We start from the raw sequence: 19,410 nt of genomic DNA, 5'->3' as shown, positions 1-19,410 counted from the left end.
ACTCTTGTCTGTAGCTCTGTGTTAAATTTCACCAGGAGAGTAAATCACCTTCCTTGTCTACTGTTACAAAGGCTAAGGAAATAAAATGAACCTGGGGATAAAACAAACCGAGCTCTCGCAAGAACTTCCAGTTACTTCTATACCTTTTTCTTTTTGTTTCTATATAATGAGAGACAGTATGGGATGAATAGGCAGGTAAACTATTTTCAGGCAGACGTCTCTATAAATTCCACCATGCAGTCCACCTCCATAATGACCTGGGGCACCCCTGTTGTTTCAAAAAGGGGATTGTGGGAAATGCATTCATCTAGGCCATTTTCTGATATTTTTGCTCACTTTTAAATAACTTTATGTGGAAAATAATCTTTCATTTTTTGCTTCCATAGTTTATTCTTTACAACTACCCTATTTTTTTTATACATTCTCCTCATACGACTCTTTTTTTTTTTTCTTGGCTGTATCAAACTAAAATTTTGGTTCAATATACTTTGGTAAGAGCATGTCACACGGATTGTGTGCCGTTTCTATTTGTTAAGGCGATAACATTCTAAAACAAATTTATTTTGTCTAAGAATTTTATTTCTTTTGGACCTCTAAAATGTATTATAACATGCAGCCAACATTCATCAATATTTTGCTTGTATTCTTTTTTTAAAATAGCTGTTCCTTCCATAGTGAATGCTGTTATTCTGTGGTAGCGCTGGTTTTAGATCAGGTTGCTTCCCTAGGTGGCTGATCAGATTTTTTATCTTGTTAAGCAGTAGACTAATATGGAGGAATAGCTTTAAGCCATCTTTTGGAGATGCTTAAAGGGATAGTAAAGTCCAAATTAAACTTTCATGATTCAGATAGGGCATGTAAGTTTTAACAACAAACTTCTCTATCTCACTCATTTCTGGGTAAAGCAGTGTTAATGTTATAAACTGCCCCTAAAAATATACAGTATTGCAGATGTTTCTGTTGTTTCTAAAGAGGGCATCATTCTAAATGTTTTAAAACCAGCTGCCTCCCTTACTGGGAAAAGAAAACAAATTGTTCTATGCTTGTGGAGTATGTCACTGCTTACCAGTAGTGCTGAGCAAGTTTTTATGCAAAAATATATTTAAACATATTTTACTAATTCTGTTTCATATGCATTTTAGATCTGTTCATACTGTAATGTTCCTTTAAGAAAAAATGTATTCTGTTAAATTTTGCAGATGTCTGAACTGCAATGATAGTTTGTAGCGCTTTCCTGATGCTGTATACCCCCCACAATGCTTCTGTGTACCACAAGATTAATATTATAAAGAAATATTAGGTTGTAATACCCATTTATTCATCTACCTCTTTACATTAGCGCTGCGTAATCTGTTGGCGCTCTACAAATAACCGATAATAATAATAATTTGCAACACATAAGACCCCACCTATTATACTTAGCCATGCAACTGAAAACTTTTAAGAAGTTTACCTCTCTTATTTGAAGCAGTCTTGCAGTTCAACAATGTATGAATTTTTGTTTGGCCTTACCTTTCGCCTTTCTTAATTTGTTAGTGGGGACAGTATTTTGATCTTATACTATCATTGTCTTACTGACCCTAATAGCACTAAGCTACAGAAACTCCAAGGTTGATATTGCCTTTACACAATTAGAGAAAAAAGATGATCTTCTCTTTAAATGATTCTAGTGCAATGTAGAATTCTCTCCTGAACACCTATGAAAAGCAGCAATATGTAGCTCTTTTACATTTCTGAAATACTATAATTGTGCATCAGCAGATGACAAATTTGCATTCTGTGTTGACTTTCATAGTAGATGAGGTTGAAAAAAGACAAAAGTCCATGGATTTCAAACTATACAAATATTATCAGGTATTTGTAGAGCGCCAACAGATTCTGCAGCGCTGTAAACATAGGCAGTATACAAGATAACATCTATAGGGATCAAGTGGGTAGAGGGCCCTGCTGAGAGTTGCACTGTTGTAGTCAGCTCTTATGAAGGTCACCTGCAAACAGCTTGGCTCATAGGCTTACATGGTAAAGGAGTTCAAGAGGATAACAAAGGAGGAGAGATACTGAGGTTAGAAAAGGTTAGTGTAGGTTGTACGTATCCCTGAATTGTAAATCTTTAGGGAGGGCTTGAAACTTTCAAAACTAAGAAGAGTCTTGTGGAGCGAGGCAGAGTGTTCCACAAGGTAGAGACCAGTATGGAAAAGTCCTGTAAACGGGAATGTGAGGAGGCAACAAGAAAGGACGAGAGGAGGAGGTTGTGAGCAGAGCAAAGGGGTGAGAGGGAGAATATATGGAGACAAGGTCTGAGATATAGGGGGGAGCAGTGCAATTGAGAGCCTTGTATGGCAGAGTCACAATTTTTTGTTTAATTCTGGAGGCTAGTGGAAGCCAGTGAAGGGATTGGTTGAGAGGTGCAGCAGATGAAAAGCGATGTATAAGGAAGACAAGCCTGGCAGAGGCATTCTTTATGGATTGTAAAGGAGCTAGACGGCAGCTAGAGAGACCAGAGATGATGGAGTTGCAGTAGCCAAGGCAGGAAATGATGAGAGAGTGGATTAAAATCTTAGTTGTGTCTTGTGTAATCAAATGTCAAATTTTATAGATATTTTTAAGGTGGAAGTGGCAGGAATTGGTCAAAGGCTGAATGTGAGGAGTGAAAGAAGGATCTGAGTGAAGTGTGACTCCAAGACATCGAATATGCAGGTTAAGGGTTATTATGGAATTATCAACAGTTATAGATAAATGAGGGGTGGAGATTTTGGAAGAAGGGGGAAAAATAAGGAGCTCAGTTTTGGAGAGATTTAGTTTAAGGTAGTGAGCGGACATCCAGGGTGAGATATTAGAAAGACAGTTAGTGAAACACATTAGCAAGGAAGGAGATAGGTCTGGTGCAGAGAGGTAGATTCGTCAGCATACAAATAATATTGAAACCTATGGGAGTTTTTTAAAGTAACCTAATGATGACGTTTAGATTGAGAAGAGAAGACGACCAAGGACAGAGCCTTGTAGTACCCCAACAGAAAGTGGTAATGGTGCAGAAGATGCAACAGAGAAGGCTACACTAAAGGTAGACAGGTAGGAAAAGAACTACAATAACTACAAGACCATTGTGTCACAAATGCTGAAGTATTGGAAGGTTTGGAGCAAAAGAGGATGGTCAACAGTGTATGTTTTAGAGATGAGGAAAATATACCAGAGCTGAGAGAAATGTGTGTGAGTATAGGAGTAAAGGTAGAAGAGGGGGTAGTGGGTGAGAGGACAATATCAGGGCAGAAACTTCTTCTTCAGTAACAGGGATGAAAGAGCTGAATTTATGGCAATGTTAGTTTTGGATGATTGTAAGCTTTTGAGGGGTTTGGAGACTGGTAGTATGTTGATAGATTTTGTTTCTGATGGAATCAATTTTGTTATTGAAGTGGCTGGCGAAATCTTGAATTGAGAGAGAAGTTGTAATAGGAGGTGGGGATGGGGGAGAAGAGTATAGAAAATGAAAAACAGATGTTTTGGGTTTGAAGAAAGAGTATAGATAAGAGAAGAAAAGTAATCTTGCTTAGAAAGTTTAAGGGCAGAATAGTAGGAGTTCATAATGAACTTGTATTGAAGAAAGTCAGCTGAACTCAGATCTTCTCCAGTGTCGCTCAGCAGTACGGGAACATCTGCATAGGTAGCGTGTCAGAGGAGTATGCCAGAGCTGAGGATGAGTGTGTTACTTCTGAGCTATGGTAGGAGGGGCCTAGTTGTCAAAGACCGATTTAAGGTTGGAATTGTAGTGGCAGAAAAATTGGTCAGGGCAGATAAAGGAGCAGAGCAGAAGTTTGAGAGAGCTTGAGAGCTGACCTAGTGACATAATGCTTCTGTGGAGTTTGGTGTGAGGGGTAGAAAGAGGGAGAGTTGCAGGGAGTTATGTGATGTTGTAAGTGAGGAGATGGTCAGAAAGAGGAAAAGGGGAGTTTGTGAAGTTTGAGATAACTGAGATAGTGCATCAATAGCTGAAAATCAGATAAAGGGAATGGCCATCATTGTGAGTGTGAGAGTCAGTCCATTGAGGAAGAGGAAGTGAACTGCAGAATTTGTTTTGCAGAGGAAGCAGTGGGATTGTCAACAGGGAGGTTGAAGTCCCTAAGGATGAGGGCAGGGGTGTCTGAGGAGAGGAAATAAGGTAGCCAGGCAGCAAAATGATCTAGAAATTGAATTGAGCAGCCAGGGGACAGTATATGACTGCCACACGTATAGACCTAGGGGTGTGGATCAATTGGGAACCTACATGTGACAATGCAGTAGTGGATGCTGTGTCTGAAGGAGAGAGCCAGGTTTTTGTGAGAGCCAGAAGGTTGAGGGAGTGGGAGATAAAGAGATCATGGATAGAAGTGAGCTTGTTGCAAACAGAGCGTGAGTTCCAGAGTGCACAAGTGAAGGAGGTATTGGCTTTAATTCAAGAAGAATTTGATTAAGGTTACCAGAGTTTTGGTGTCTGTGTCTATGGAACGACACACATGGGTGTGCAAGTCTAGGAAGTTGTGGGGGACCAGGATTAGGGGAGATATTGCCAGCAACGAGTATGATCAAAAGTGATAATGACATAAGATGAGATACAGATTTGCAGGATTGAGATTTTTGGGATGAGGTGCATCTTATATTTTTATGGTACAAACTCAATCTTAGTTTATTTACAATAAAAGCCCCAGTTGATCTTGCATTAATCCCATTAAAAAGGTGACCTATTGAACACAAGCAATCTTATCTGAATGCTGTTTTTAGCCAGAAATGTATCTAAACGATTTTAAAATGTATCTAAGGTATTGGCATTCACTACCTCCTAGGTAATGAGTTCCATAATGTAATTGCTCTTACAGTGAAAAAAATGTTTACTTAGCTAAATATGAAATCTCCTTCCTTCCAGTCTTAAATTGTGACCTTAAATCCATTAACACCAATTACTGAAGGGCACTCACAGGTGTTGTATTAAAAATTCCTTTCATTATAATCCATTCAAATAAGTTATAGAGAGAGAGAGAAAAGGATTCTGGGTAAGATATGCAAATTATGTTCACAGGGTGTGTCATTGTGGACCTAATTTGCATATCCTACCCAGAATCCTTTGCTGCATTAGAAACAATGTATTCCAGAGGTTTTCTGTGGGAAAAACAAGCCTTCTGGCCTGTCTAGATTTGTTAATGAACTACACAATGAGTTATTTTCTCTATATTTTGTGCGTAGTGGAGGATTTTAAACTCACCTTTTACCTCCCCCTATTGAACACACATACACACACTATATATATATATATATGTATGTATGTATGTGTATGTATATATATATATATATATATATATGTGTATATATATATATATATATATATATATATATATATATATATATATATATATATATATATATATATATATGTGTGTGTGCGCGCGCAGGCTAAAGCCATGCTATTCCTGGACTTCCAAAGCAGAATACCATATTGTATAGAGTATCAGTTCATTTTTATTATGAACATTCACACATGATTCCTCGTGGTCTGATATTCGCACCATTTCAGTGCTAGAAGTCTTCCAAAATCCAGAGCTAAAACATTATTGCATGCCTGTGTTTCTATAGATAAAATGCTTTGTAGAAAATCACTTTTAATTGCGATTACATAACTGTAAATTCTTTATTGTTGTAATTGCATTGTAGCAACTTTTTGAGTGGCTGTAATAGGCGCAGTGTCAGAATTGGCTGTTTGAATTGTCTGTTTCATTTACCCTATATTCTGTACTTTAGTCTATAGACCAATACTCAATTGGTGACTGAAGTAATTACCGCGGCCCGTTATGCAATTTTCCTGACCTTCACCATGGGCCTTATCTGTGCTGATCTAAATGCATTGTTTTAATGATTTCCTCCACTCTCCCTCTACCCAGCCAACACACACACACACGCGCGCACGAAAAAAAAAAATCAAGGAAAGCTTTGATGTGGCTTTAACTGCCTCCCTGGTCTGGCCTGCATCTCAGAGATGTGTCACCTATGCCAGAAGGGAATAAGAAAATCACGTTTTGAATGGTAATGATAACATTCTAATCACTTCCTCGCTTTGAAGATAGAAGCAAGATATTCTGTCAGCATCCGTGGCTGTTGGAGCTCCAAGGCACTGGTCTAGGTGTATTAACTTAAGTGTGCATGTCAATACAGCTTGCATCTTTTCCATCCACAGGGGCTCATTAGAGCTTGGTAGCTTATATCACCAGGCATGCACTCACATTAAACGTGCAACGCCTCCTTTTTTCATCAGCGTCATTAGTATTATTGTTATTATTTATTAGAAAGCTTTTGGCTTTCTTTTTATTTTCCATGAAATTGCATCTGTCATGAAGCTAAATGGGAAGTCAACCAAATCCCCTTCTCTCTCTCTCTTTCTCTTTCTCTCTCTTTCTTTCTTTCTTTCTTTCTTTCTTTCTTTCTTTCTTTCTTTCTTTCTTTCTTTCTTTCTTTCTCTGTCTCTTTCTTTCTCTCTCTCTTTCTTTCTCCTCTCTCTCTTTCTTTCTCTGTCTCTCTCTTTCTTTCTTTCTTTCTCTCTCTCTCTTTCTCTTTCTTTCTCTCTCTCTCTCTCTATGCCTCTCTCTCTATGTCTCTCTCTCTCTATGCCTCTCTCTATGTCTCTCTCTCTCTCTATGTCTCTCTCTCTCTATGTCTCTCTCTCTATGTCTCTCTCTATGTCTCTCTCTCTCTATGTCTGTCTCTCTCTATGTCTCTCTCTCTCTATGTCTCTCTCTCTCTATGTCTCTCTTTCTCTATGTCTCTATCTTTATTTTCTCTCTCGCGCGCGCGCTCTCTTTCTTTCTTTCTTTCTTTCTTTCTCTCTCACAGTAAAAGACAGAGTGAGGACCATCTAAGTAGATAATTTATGGTTTGTGAAAAAAATAATTTCCTTTTTAATTAAATGTAGTTTAACGTATTGACAGCTTTTATAAAAGAAATCATGAATATTTGAGCTTTAAAAGATTTAACTCAAAGGTTAAACATTAGCATAAGGGTTTTTGTGCCAAAGAGCATACAATCTGCTTGTACAGACTTTAAACTAAGATGCATACTTAGTGAATGTGATGAATAATTATTTGTGATAGAATTCTGTAAATATTATGGAATATATTGAATTAAATTTTTAGTTTTTTTCTTTACCTTTAGTTTCCCTATTTTAGATAAAATGTTTTATATATCCATTCCTCTAGAAATTCAATATGTAAAGTCACTAATCCCCTTTATCTCTATGGCTACCATAAAGCAGCCTAATACTCAATGCTTGCAATTAAAAATAATTTATAATTAATTGCATTAATTGACCCCTCCCTGCTTCGTTAAAACCTTCTCTTGACCAGGCCCCGTTGCAATAAACCCTAACCATGACTTATTAGACCTCTCACAACTGTAATTAACACTAATCGCATCCCTGTCCTTCTTGATTTCAACTAATTAGCCATAATTATCCTCTACACCACAATAAATTAGTCTGGTTACACCTGGCACCTAATTCCCCACTGCAATACCCACTAAGACCCAAGGGAAACTCTTTTGGGAGTCTCCAGTACTGGTAATCCCCCGTTCACAAAGGTTGTATCCCCTACACTATCCGTCAGTTCAACCCTTTCTTTACCATCTCCCCTTTACTAATATCTCAACACTTAAATTCCCCAAAGTTAGGAAAATTCAAAAATGTTATCTAAACTTAAATTGACAGGAAATCCAAAGAAATGATCTCATGATTCAGATAGAGCATACAATTTTAGACAGCTTTCCAATTTACTTTTTTTTTTTTAGCTTATTTGCTTTGTTCTCGTGGTATCCTTTGTTGAAAATAATACCTCAAGAGCAGCAATGCACTACTGGGAACTACACATATATACCTCGTCACCCAATGTGTTCAGCTATCTTCCTGTAATGCAATGCTGCTCCTTTAGCAAAGGAACTAAGCAAATTAAATGTTCTATCTGAAACTTGAAAGAAAAACTTTGGGTTTCATATCCCTTTAAAGGAATAGAAAGGTCAAAATTGATGTGTGTGGGTGCATTTCAATTTTTAATATGTCTCCAATATACTTATTTTATCAAAAATGCTTCTAGAAGAAGTTATTACTGTGCATATGCACATATGCTAAGTGTGACTAGAGAATCAGGTTTAAAACCCCATGCCCAGTCCGAGAGCTGGCAGTGGTGTGTATTCTGCCAGTGAAGACTTCATTTGTATCATATAAGCCACTGCTGATACTCTGAGAAGGTGCGGTAGTGAAATAGCGGTGCACAAGCAATCAACAGCATATGTGCATATGGCGCTTAAACAAAAATAACTTTTACTAGAAGCTTTTTACTAATGGAAGTATATTGCAAAAACACTTTTATTGAAAATTTGCCTGAAGCCTTAGAAAAGTTTTAAGGGAAAAAAATATATATATTTGTTTTCCAAAACGATAACTATATTGATGTCAACAGTGATTTAACCCCACACATTCTGTTCCAGGGAATCTTTCCTTTTTTGAAATTAATTTCTGAACTAGAAAAAAAGAAGAAATTTAAACAGTTTGATGAACCTATTGTTTATAGAACACCACAGTCACAGTACATTTACATGAATAAGTACAAAATTGGGTTTAGTATCCCTATAATTTTTTTCTTTCATGATTCAGATAGAGCATGCAATTTTACGACCCATTTTTGATTCAGCACTCTGGGTACCGCTTCCTGATTACATTTAGCCACCAATTAGCAAGCGCAACCCAGGTGCTGAACAAAAAATTAGCTGTCTCCTAAGCTTAAATCCTTGCTTTAAAAAAAAAGAAAAAAAAAAGAGAACGAAGAATCATTGATAATAGGACTAAATTAGAAAGTTGCTTAAAATTGCATGATCTAAATTGGGTTTAGTATCCCTTTAAGGTGATGACAAATATTCTTAGTTTTTCTTTACCTTAATTTTTTCTATTGTTAATGCACATTATATATATATATATATATATATATATATATATATATATATATATATATATATATATATATATATATATATCAAATAAGGAAGGCACTCTCCGGATTTAAATATGGTAAATTTCTTTAATCCCTTAAATTTTGTGACGTTTCGGGGGTTTTCTTCCTGTTTTCAAACAAACAACAATAACCCAACTATTCCACAATCTTAAATACCCACTCACCTCCAGTGCCAGTCAACCCCGAGTGAAACACAGCAGGCGCGCTTCTCGGTGCGCACGTCATCAAGCGGCGTCCGTTGCCTAGCAACCTGTTGTAAACAGTGATTACAATTACTCTTTCTATCTTAACGTGACTTATCACCACTGTATACATAATTAAAAACAACTGAATACTATGCATCTATAATTGTTTACATATATACAAGTTGGCAGGAAGATCACTAATTAAATCTTATAAGTAATTTATATCATAAGCCCAAATCATCGAAAATGAACTAAGACACACTAATTACCATTTACTTAAAGCGGTAGTCTTATAAGCAATAACTTCTCAAATAACTTCTCAAATAAACCTGCTATTTCTGGTAATATTTGCTGCTATTATCTCCTAACAGGCAAGTCATATTTACCATATGCCTAAAGTGTAGATGCCGCACATAAGATATATACTTTGCCATAGCTTTCATATAACGTATGTGAGCAAAAATAAAAACAAAAATAAATATAGAAGAGAGAAGAAAGCTTAAGATCAAAAAAACAGAAATAAATATAGAAGAAAGAAGAAAGATAAAGAAAAAAAAGAGAAAATTACAAGCAAGGTAACAAAGAGATCACGTAGCACCAGACAACAAATGACACAAACAACATAGGGAAGTGGGAAGAAAAAGAAGAAACATAAAAGAAAGCAGAAAAAAAGAGAGGTTATGAAAGCAGTATGATTTACACCATATTAAGTAGACTAAGTGGAATTGAGCTGAATTAAGCATTAATCAGAGTCCAATAAGAAGCTATGCCATTCCAATGTTGTATTGAGGCCCTTTGGGATAATGGTTTCTAACTCAAAATTCCATTTTGTCTCCCTCTGCAGGAGTAGTTTATCCCTGTCTCCTCCTCTGTTCATTGCTGGTACATGATCAATGATACAATATCGTAGATCAGATACATTGTGTCCTTGCTTTTTGAAGTGCCGTGCTACTGGCTGGTTAGATTCTCCTTTCTTGATCGCTTGCCGTATGGCACTACAATGATTTGCCATACGTGTCCTCAAGTCATTGATGGTTTTGCCCACATAAAACAAACTGTATGGGCAATGGAGCAGGTAGACAATATAAGTAGTAGTACAGGTGACTCTGTGTTTGAGGTAATATTTCCTGTTATGTCTGGGTTGGTTAAAATATCAGCCGGTTGACATACCGTTGCATGTAGTGCACCCGCTACATTTTTTCGAATAGCAATGGACTGGATATGTAATTTGTAGGCTGTCCTTCAGTGATTTCCCCTTTCGGTATCCTACACGTGGTGCTTCCATGTTCTTGAAGGATAGGGCTTCATCACTCTGTAATATCTCCCAATTATGTCTCAGAATACGGTTAATTTCGCTCTTATCAGCGGCATATGTAGTGGTGAATGTTAGCCTCTTTCTACTATCTTTATTAGTTTTCATTGTATTCTTTTTACTGTCAGCCTGTTCCATCTGTTCTTCTAAGGCCCTATTTTTGTAGCCTCTTTCTCTAAAACATTGTTTCATCACCTTCTGCTGAATTAAAGCAGTTTCTTCCCTGGTGTTATTCCTCGTAACCGTATAAATTGGGACTTAGGGAGTTCCTTCTTTAGCGCAGGAGGATGACAACTTGAAGCTTCCAGTAATAAATTCTGGTCTGTAGGTTTCTTATAGAGGGTAGTTTGGAGCATGTAATTTTCCTTGAAAATTCTTAAATTTAAGAACTCAATCTATTTACTGCTCCAATTCATCTTGAATTTTAACGATTGGTGTTGTAGATTAACCTCTTTGAACCATGCCTGTAAAGAAGCCAGACTCCCTCTCCATATAATGAAGAGGTTGTCAATGTACCTCTTGTATAGGATCATCTTTAAATTCTGGAAGATATGCTTTTTGTCGAGTTCAAATTCATCCATAAATAGGTTCGTGTAGGATGGGGCCATGTTCGACCCCATCATGGTACCGGTTAACTGCAGATAGTACTTTTTCTCAAATCTGAATACGTTTTTCCTTTAACATTGCTCTAGGAGGTCCAGTATAAATTCTATTGGTGGCCCAATGTATGGACATCTATGTAGGTGTCTCTTTACTGACTCCAGACCTTTGCCATGGAGGAGCAATTGAATGATGCCAATACATTTAGGGTACTACCGAGTAATCCTACTCTACAATTTAAAAATGAGATTGATGCCTTGTTGATTGAAGCTAAAGAGATTGGATGGATAGATAAACAGACACTAGACTATCTGAGAGTGGAACATCCCAAAGTCCCCGTCTTCTACACGCTGCCAAAGGTGCATAAGAATTACAGAGAACCGCCAGGATGCCCTATTGTGGCAGCAACAGACTCTCTTTTGCAACCATTGGCAGTGTATGTTGACAGTATATTACAACCTATTGTACAACAGATGACCAGCTACCTGAAATATGCTGGGAATGTGTAACAATTACTGAAGAAACTGGGACCTATCAAAGAAGATGACCTGCTTGTAACGCTTGATGTTACAAGCCTATATACAGTCATCACCCATGGCGAAGGTCTGGAGTCAGTAAAGAGACACCTACAGAGATGTTCATACATTGGACCAACAAATAGAATTTATACTGGACCTCCTAGAGCAATTTTTAAGGAAAAACTTCTTCAGATTTGAGAAAAAGTACTATCTGCAGTTAACAGGTACTGCGATGGGGTTGAACATGGCCCCATCCTACGCAAACCTTTTTGTAGATGAATTTGAACTCGACAAAATGCATATCTTCCAGAATTCAAAGGTCATCCTATACAAGAGGTACATTGACGACCTCTTCATTATATGGAGAGGGGGTCTGGCTTCTTTACAGGAATGGTTCAGAGAGGTTAATCTACAACACCAATTGTTAAAATTCAAGATGAATTGGAGCAGTAAAGAGATTGAGTTCTTAGATTTAAGAATTTTCAAGGAAAATTACATGCTCTAAATTACCCTCTATAAGAAACCTACAGACAAGAACTCATTACTGGAAGCTTCAAGTTGTCATCCTCCTGCGCTAAAGAAGGCACTCCCTAAGTCTCAATTTATACGGGTAAAGAGGAATAACACCAGGGAAGAAACTGCTTAAATTCTGCAGAAGGATATGAAACAATGTTTTAGAGTATGAAAAATATGGCCTTAGAAGAACAGATGGAACAGGCTGACAGTAAAAAGAATATAATGAAAACTAATGAAGATAGTAGAAAGAGGCTAACATTCACCACTACATATGCCGCTGATAAGAGCGAATTTAACCGTATTCTGAGACATAATTGAGAGATATTACAGAGTGATGAAGCCCTACCCAAGAACATGGAAGCACCACGTGTAGGATACCGAAAGGGGAAATCACTGAAGGACAGCCTACAAATTACAAATCCAGTCCATTGCTATTCGAAAAACTGGCTGAACAAACAAACTTCTAAACCAGGATGCTACAAATGTAGCGGATGCACTACATGCAACGGTATGTAAACCCGCCGATACTTTAACCACCCCAGACATAACAGGAAATATTGCCTCAAACATAGTCACCTGTACTACTCCCTATATTGTCTACCTGCTCCATTACCCATGCAGTTTGTTTTACGTGGGCAAAACCTGCGATGTCTTGAGGATACGTATGACAAATCATCGTAGTGCAATACAGCAAGCGATCAAGGAGAATCTAACCAGCCAGTAGCACGGTACTTCCAACAACAAGGACACAATGTATCTGATCTACTATATCGTATCATTGATCACGTACCAGCACTGAACAGAGGAGGAGACAGGGATAAACTACTCCTGCAGAGGGAGACAAATGGACTTTCGAGTTAGAAACCATTATGCCAAAGGGCCTCAATACAAGATTGGAATGGCATAGCTTCTTATAGGACTCTGATTAATGCTTAATTCCGCTCAATTTTACTTAGTCTACTAAATATGGTGTAAATCATATTGCTTTCATAACAGTTTTCTTTTTTTCTGCTTTCTTTTATGTTTCTTCTTTTTCTTTTGTCTGGTGCTATGTGATCTCTTTGTTTACCTTGCTTGTGATTTTCTCTTTTTTCGTTTTTTTTCTTTAGCTTTCTTCTTTCTTCTATATTTATTTTTGTTTTTTGATCTTTAGCTTTCTTCTCTGTTCTATATATTATTTTATTTTATATTTTTTGCTCACGTACGGTATATGAAAGCTATGGCAAGGGATATATCTTATGTGCTGCATCTCCACCTTAGGCCCGATGACGTGCGCACAGAGCCGCGCGCCTGTTGTGTTTCACTCGGGGTTGACTGGCACTGGAGGTGAGTGGGTATTTAAGATCGTGGAATAGTTGGGGTATTGCTGTTTATTTGAAAATAGGGATAAAACCTTGAAACATCACATAATTTAAGGAATTAAAGAAATTTTCCATATTTAAATCCGGAGAGTGCCTTCCTTATTTGTAATATTGAACCATTTGCCTCAAACTTACAAGGTTAGCAAACACTTACCACCCCACTGTGTTATAGACCGCCACCAAGACCAAGTGCGCCACGCTCTCCGCGGTGGATGCGCCGCCCCTAGCGAGTGACGTCATCGCCCGCGGCAACGTGAAAAGAACTAAAAAAGGGCAAAGACAACAGTAAGCTATGCGGGCATAGAGATAAAAAAATTCTAAGCACTATAATAATACAGTAATATGCATTACAGGAGGCAAATTAGTAGATATATAACAAAAGTCGTTAAGACAAAAAAACTACAAGAAACAACGGTTGTCATGGTAACCGATAAACAATAAAGCTACCTGAAAAATACCTCAAAAATACAAAGAACTAATGCATAAACGACTATGGGGCTCCACAAAACAAATAGGATACCAATCTGGTAAATAATTTTATAATAAGCACTTATGTAATAAACATTATTGTGTAGAGTGGAGTCGCATACCCGGACAGTCAGAGAAGAAAAAGCAAATGTTATTTATTATTTCCAAATATCATTTCTAAATATAATAAATAACATTTGCTTTTTCTTCTCTGACTGTCCGGGTATGCGACTCCACTCTACACAATAATGTTTATTACATAAGTGCTTATTATAAAATTATTTACCAGATTGGTATCCTATTTGTTTTGTGGAGCCCCATAGTCGTTTATGCATTAGTTCTTTGTATTTTTGAGGTATTTTTCAGGTAGCTTTATTGTTTATCGGTTACCATGACAACCGTTGTTTCTTGTAGTTTTTTTGTCTTAACGACTTTTGTTATATATCTACTAGTTTGCCTCCTGTAATGCATATTACTGTATTATTATAGTGCTTAGAATTTTTTTATCTCTATGCCCGCATAGCTTACTGTTGTCTTTGCCCTTTTTTAGTTCTTTTCACGTTGCCGCGGGCGATGACGTCACTCGCTAGGGGCGGCGCATCCACCGCGGAGAGCGTGGCGCACTTGGTCTTGGTGGCGGTCTATAACACAGTGGGGTGGTAAGTGTTTGCTAACCTTGTAAGTTTGAGGACGGGCTGTTTGTAGCTCGAAAACGTTCACTATTAAAGGTGATAAAATTAACAAGACTTCTGGAGTGCTTTCTGTTTTTGGCTGTACTTTGCTTTTGCTAGCACCCGAAGCTGTTGTGTGAGGAGGATCTGGAGTGCACTTTGCCTGTATATATATATATATATATATATATATATATAGATCGTTTGTGGGAAACGGCACTCGCCAAATAAGCATCAACCAGGTGCTCGGCAGGGTAAATACATACAGTATAGTAGAACTTGGTCCAACGGACGGCCTCCGTTGTTGAATGCAATATCGCATTCAACAACGGAGGCCGTCCATTGGACCAAGTTCTACTATATATATATATATATATATATATATATATATATATATATATACTTTTTTCAGTATACAATCTTTAGAAATAATTGTTCTTTGTATTAGCTGCTTTATTTTTGACTTAAGCGTATAAATGGACTCAAAGGAGTTAAAATTATTAGAAGACTGATTAACCCTTTTGCCAATGCAGCATACTCCAACTCTCTCAGGCATTCTAATGGTTAAATACACAAATCAGAAAATCTTAGGCCATGAAATGCCACTGAGGGCAATTGTGTCTTTAAAGCTATTTTGCATCTGAAAATGCAGCCAGGGGTTTAATTTCTACTTATTGAAGACCCACGGCCACCATATGTATTGATCGGACTCTCTTCCGCCTGCAGGGGTACTTGTAAAGGCTTAACACTTGAAAGGCTTTGTCTTTTTTCTGTGTTTTAGATTATAACATCATAATTGATTAATTAAAAAGGTACATTTGTGAGCCACCATCAGACATCATTTTTGATCCCTATAAACGTATTTTATTTTCTCTCTTTTTGCAGAGGGCACATCTGCTGGATAATACAGAGAGGTTGGAAAGGTCTTCCAGGAGACTAGAAGCTGGCTACCAAATAGCAGTGGAAACCGGTAAGCATTCTGCCATTGAGCAAATTGTCTTGCTTATGCACAGCAGTCTTCAGAGCACATGACATTTCTGGGAACTTCAAAAGCACGGCAGAGACAGCAGCCTGAGATGTGGTTTACATATTAGGGAGACAATTGGGAGCTTATTTGCACTTTAGCTTTTTTCCCCTTCTTTCTCTTTTCCGAGTTAAAAGCCGTGACATCTACTGGAAACAGTTCCTGATGTTTAAAAGTGCAACCAAATGAAGCTGGAAAATTGCATCTAAATTCTGTGTTTATTTATTATCCAGAAACAAACCAGCACACAAACAGATTTATTCATTTTTGTTATTAGATTTCATACAAACAAATTCTCTAACCAGGATCAAAATGTGTGAAAGGTATAATCACCTCTAGCATGTCACAAAGGTGGCACAGGTTAGGGGACCTTTAACTTCAGAAAGGGTATACAATGTCTTCTCTAGGGAATTGCTAAAACGTACGGGAACTCTGTTGTATATAGATAGTGTTATTGGGGTGAAATTTTCCCCAGCTGGCAGTTAATGTCATTGAGGGCATTATATAGATGATGTATTTCTTAAGTGTGCAGAAATGGTAATGTAGATTTGAACCAGGGGTAGTGCTTGACTAAACTAAATATCAAGGGTTCAGAGATAAATGCAGGCAACCGTGCTGTTTTTTACCCATCTTTTTTTAATCCATTTTACGCTCCTCAACTTCTCTCCTTTTTAGAGCAATGGACATGTAAAATAGAAGCTACCTTTCAAATTCAATAGAGCTTCCCCCCCCGAGCATTTATTTGATCCATGTACATCTTAGATCAAGTAACCAGAAGTTCGTATTCATTCAATATAATGTAGCCATCCCAAGTAATCCTTACTGACTTAGGCAGGCCCATTTATCAAAGGGCTTGCGGACCTGATCCGACACTGCGGATCAGGTCCGCAAGACCTCGCTAAATGCGGAGAGCAATACGCTCTCCGCATTTAACATTGCACCAGCAGCTCACAAGAGCTGCTGGTGCAACGCCGCCCCCTGCTGACTCACGGCCAATCGGCCGCCAGCAGGGAGCTGTCAATCAACCCGATCGTATTCGATCGGGTTGATGTCCGGCGATTCCTGTCCGCCTGTTCAGAGCAGGCGGACAGGGTTATGGAGCAGCGGTCTTTAGACCGCTGCTTCATAAGTTGTGTTTCTGGCGAGTCTGAAGACTCGCCAGAAACACGGCCCTTCAAGCTCCGTACGGAGCTTGATAAATGGGCCTGTTAGACTTCCAAAGGCAATAGCTCTATACTCACACTATATATATAGATGAATAAATAATTTTATTTTTTTAACTCGATCTTGTGTTACACTCAGATCTAATATCCCCCTTCTTATAGTGTTTTAGTATCACTGTACTTTGATGTGCATGCTTTAAAATAACATTTTAGATTAATATACAGCACTTTATCTTGGCAATGTATTTTTTGTCTTATTTTATTGTTTGCTTTGCTATAACTATACTGACTGTAAAATATCTTTGTTTTACACATAATATAGATTTTGTTTACAATGTGGCTATTAATTTAAATTGGGTCAGTGTGTGGCAAATCATGTTCGATAAATACTTACACTGCAGTCATTTAATTATCATCTAATATTGTTCTTCTAAAAGACTTTTATATGATTTAGTGTTTGATGCACAAAGTTGGCAATGCTGGCAGTTCATACCTTGGCTCACCACTTCCACTATTGATGATGATTTTTAAATCCCAACAATCTTAATTACATATTATTGTGCAATGTACTTGGTGTTCCAAGTGGACTGTTTGTCCAACATAATATTCATACTTAATAATAAAATAAATATTTGTACATCAAGCTATTTTATGGTCTGTGGATGAAGATTATAGCAGTTTATTGTAATACAAAGGTCAACAAAATAAGGCTTTCCCTTCTTCAAGGATAATTGAGTTGGCTGAAGCTGGTTGATTAATCTCAGGGAGATATATGTATATACGTATTGGTAACCAGTACGGTTAGACACACCTGTTTAAGCCAAAATGTAATTAATGCAGGCCATAAGGAGTTAGGTTTCCAGCTTTAGTTGTGATATTTGTATTATTGGCAAGATACATTTGTTTGTTTTCACAGATAATGTTCAAACAGAAGAACTGATATGTACTCAATACAATGAAAGATATATTGAGTTGAGTAACATCAGGCCACACAATAAAATGTGCCCTAGTTGGTCTGAAATCATATTTAGTGACAACTTTTTTTTTAAACTTTAACGTAGAATGCTTGTACTTCTTAATAACATTATCATTATTAATAACAGTGTTGTTTTATGACTGGTGAGGAAAGCTTGTGCCTTACACTGCATTCTGTTTAGATTCCTTGCGGACTAAATTGCAGCAATAGGCAATGTCTTAGTTTCTTGCATTAATTCATTGCAAAGAGTTTGCTAAAAAAAGAGCATGCGTCTTGGCTTCCCCTTCCACCCACTTTGGAGTTAAAAGTTCTTCACTTCTCCCTCCCTTTAATATATTTTTTTTTTTTTTGCTAACTTTGAATCCAGTTTTCAAAGATGGCCTTCGAGGTTTCCTCCCATCGTACCAATGTCTGAAGTAACAAAAAAAAAATATACCCTGATTTTGATAGAAAAACTACATCTGACAGAGAACAGCATGGTCGGTTTCTAATTTCAAAGGTTGGTAAGATGGGAGGAAAAAGAATTTCTGCCGCAGAAATTCTAAGTGAGAAGGATGAGAAAAATATTTATATCCCTGCTGAGTAGGACCATGCAAACCTTCTGAGGGGACACCGTTAGCAGAGGAAAATTCTTCTAAGTGAGAAACTAGTATTTTAAAACTATCTAGGTCTCTATAATTAAATAGACCTGTCTACACCTGATACAGATGTTCATAACAAGATATTACATTAATATTTTTATAAATATGTTTCTGATCAAATATACATTTTGTTTTCAGAATTACTTTTACTGGTAAAGGTACATTCATCTTTATCTCCTGTGGTTTTTAAAATAGTACATCTATGCTTTTCTACTGAGTAAAATGTATTATTCATCATCTGTACTTCAGATTAAATATATACCCTCTCTCTTTTTTATGTTTCTTTCTGCAAATGCTCTTTACACATTTTTCATAACGCTCACAGATTTATTGCATAAATGCCAACATTTCTGCAACAGAAATAGTATTTGACTACACCAATGATCTATCTTTGTCCATTGGCAACTAAGATTAGTTTGACCAAAAAATAAAATTCATATTTAGACCTGTGTGCTAGTTACACATCATGGAATAAAGAGTTCTTATTGGACCTGTTTCAGAGAACAATTGAACCTTTTTGGGTGAAAAATTATTGGTTAACTTTATAGACATAATTAATGAGATTTAATAAACTGACTGTCCAAACAATTGATGTCAATTTCCCTGACATGGTTAGTCATATCTGGGATTTACAAATTATCCGAACGATAGTTAAAAAGATATGTACTAAACACTTCCAATATATGTTGTTTATTAACCTACAGTTGCAATTTCCCAATTCCACCAATATTGTCTACTGTTATGTCTCCTACCTGTGATTATAGCCAAACGGCATCCTTAATATAACACAGGTCCTGGTTTGCTTGTTTGTCAGCCTCTTTAATAAACCTTTTTTGATACATATATATATATATATATATTTCTAGAGCCTACTATGTAAAATATGTTATTCCTGATAATTTTACAGATTTCTGGATCCATGTTGTATCTGAGTATAGCTTCCCATTATTTCCTTATATTT

General features: G+C 37.0%; 1 protein-coding gene across 2 annotated transcripts in view; it reads left to right on the top strand.

Annotated features, from left to right (window-relative positions):
- The window catches only part of VTI1A (vesicle transport through interaction with t-SNAREs 1A), an 854,126-nt gene that overhangs the window by 191,076 nt on the left and 643,640 nt on the right, over positions 1-19,410 (top strand). For both annotated transcript variants that reach the window (XM_053692739.1, XM_053692740.1), the window contains exon 5: positions 15,531-15,615. In XM_053692739.1, the coding sequence (XP_053548714.1) occupies positions 15,531-15,615 (85 nt within the window). The remainder of the gene's footprint in view (positions 1-15,530; positions 15,616-19,410) is intronic.

This window comes from Bombina bombina, chromosome 9, assembly GCF_027579735.1.
Source record: "Bombina bombina isolate aBomBom1 chromosome 9, aBomBom1.pri, whole genome shotgun sequence".
Lineage (NCBI taxonomy): Eukaryota > Metazoa > Chordata > Amphibia > Anura > Bombinatoridae > Bombina > Bombina bombina.
Note: the sequence above shows the minus strand (reverse complement) of the source record. Positions and strands in the feature narration are given on the sequence as shown.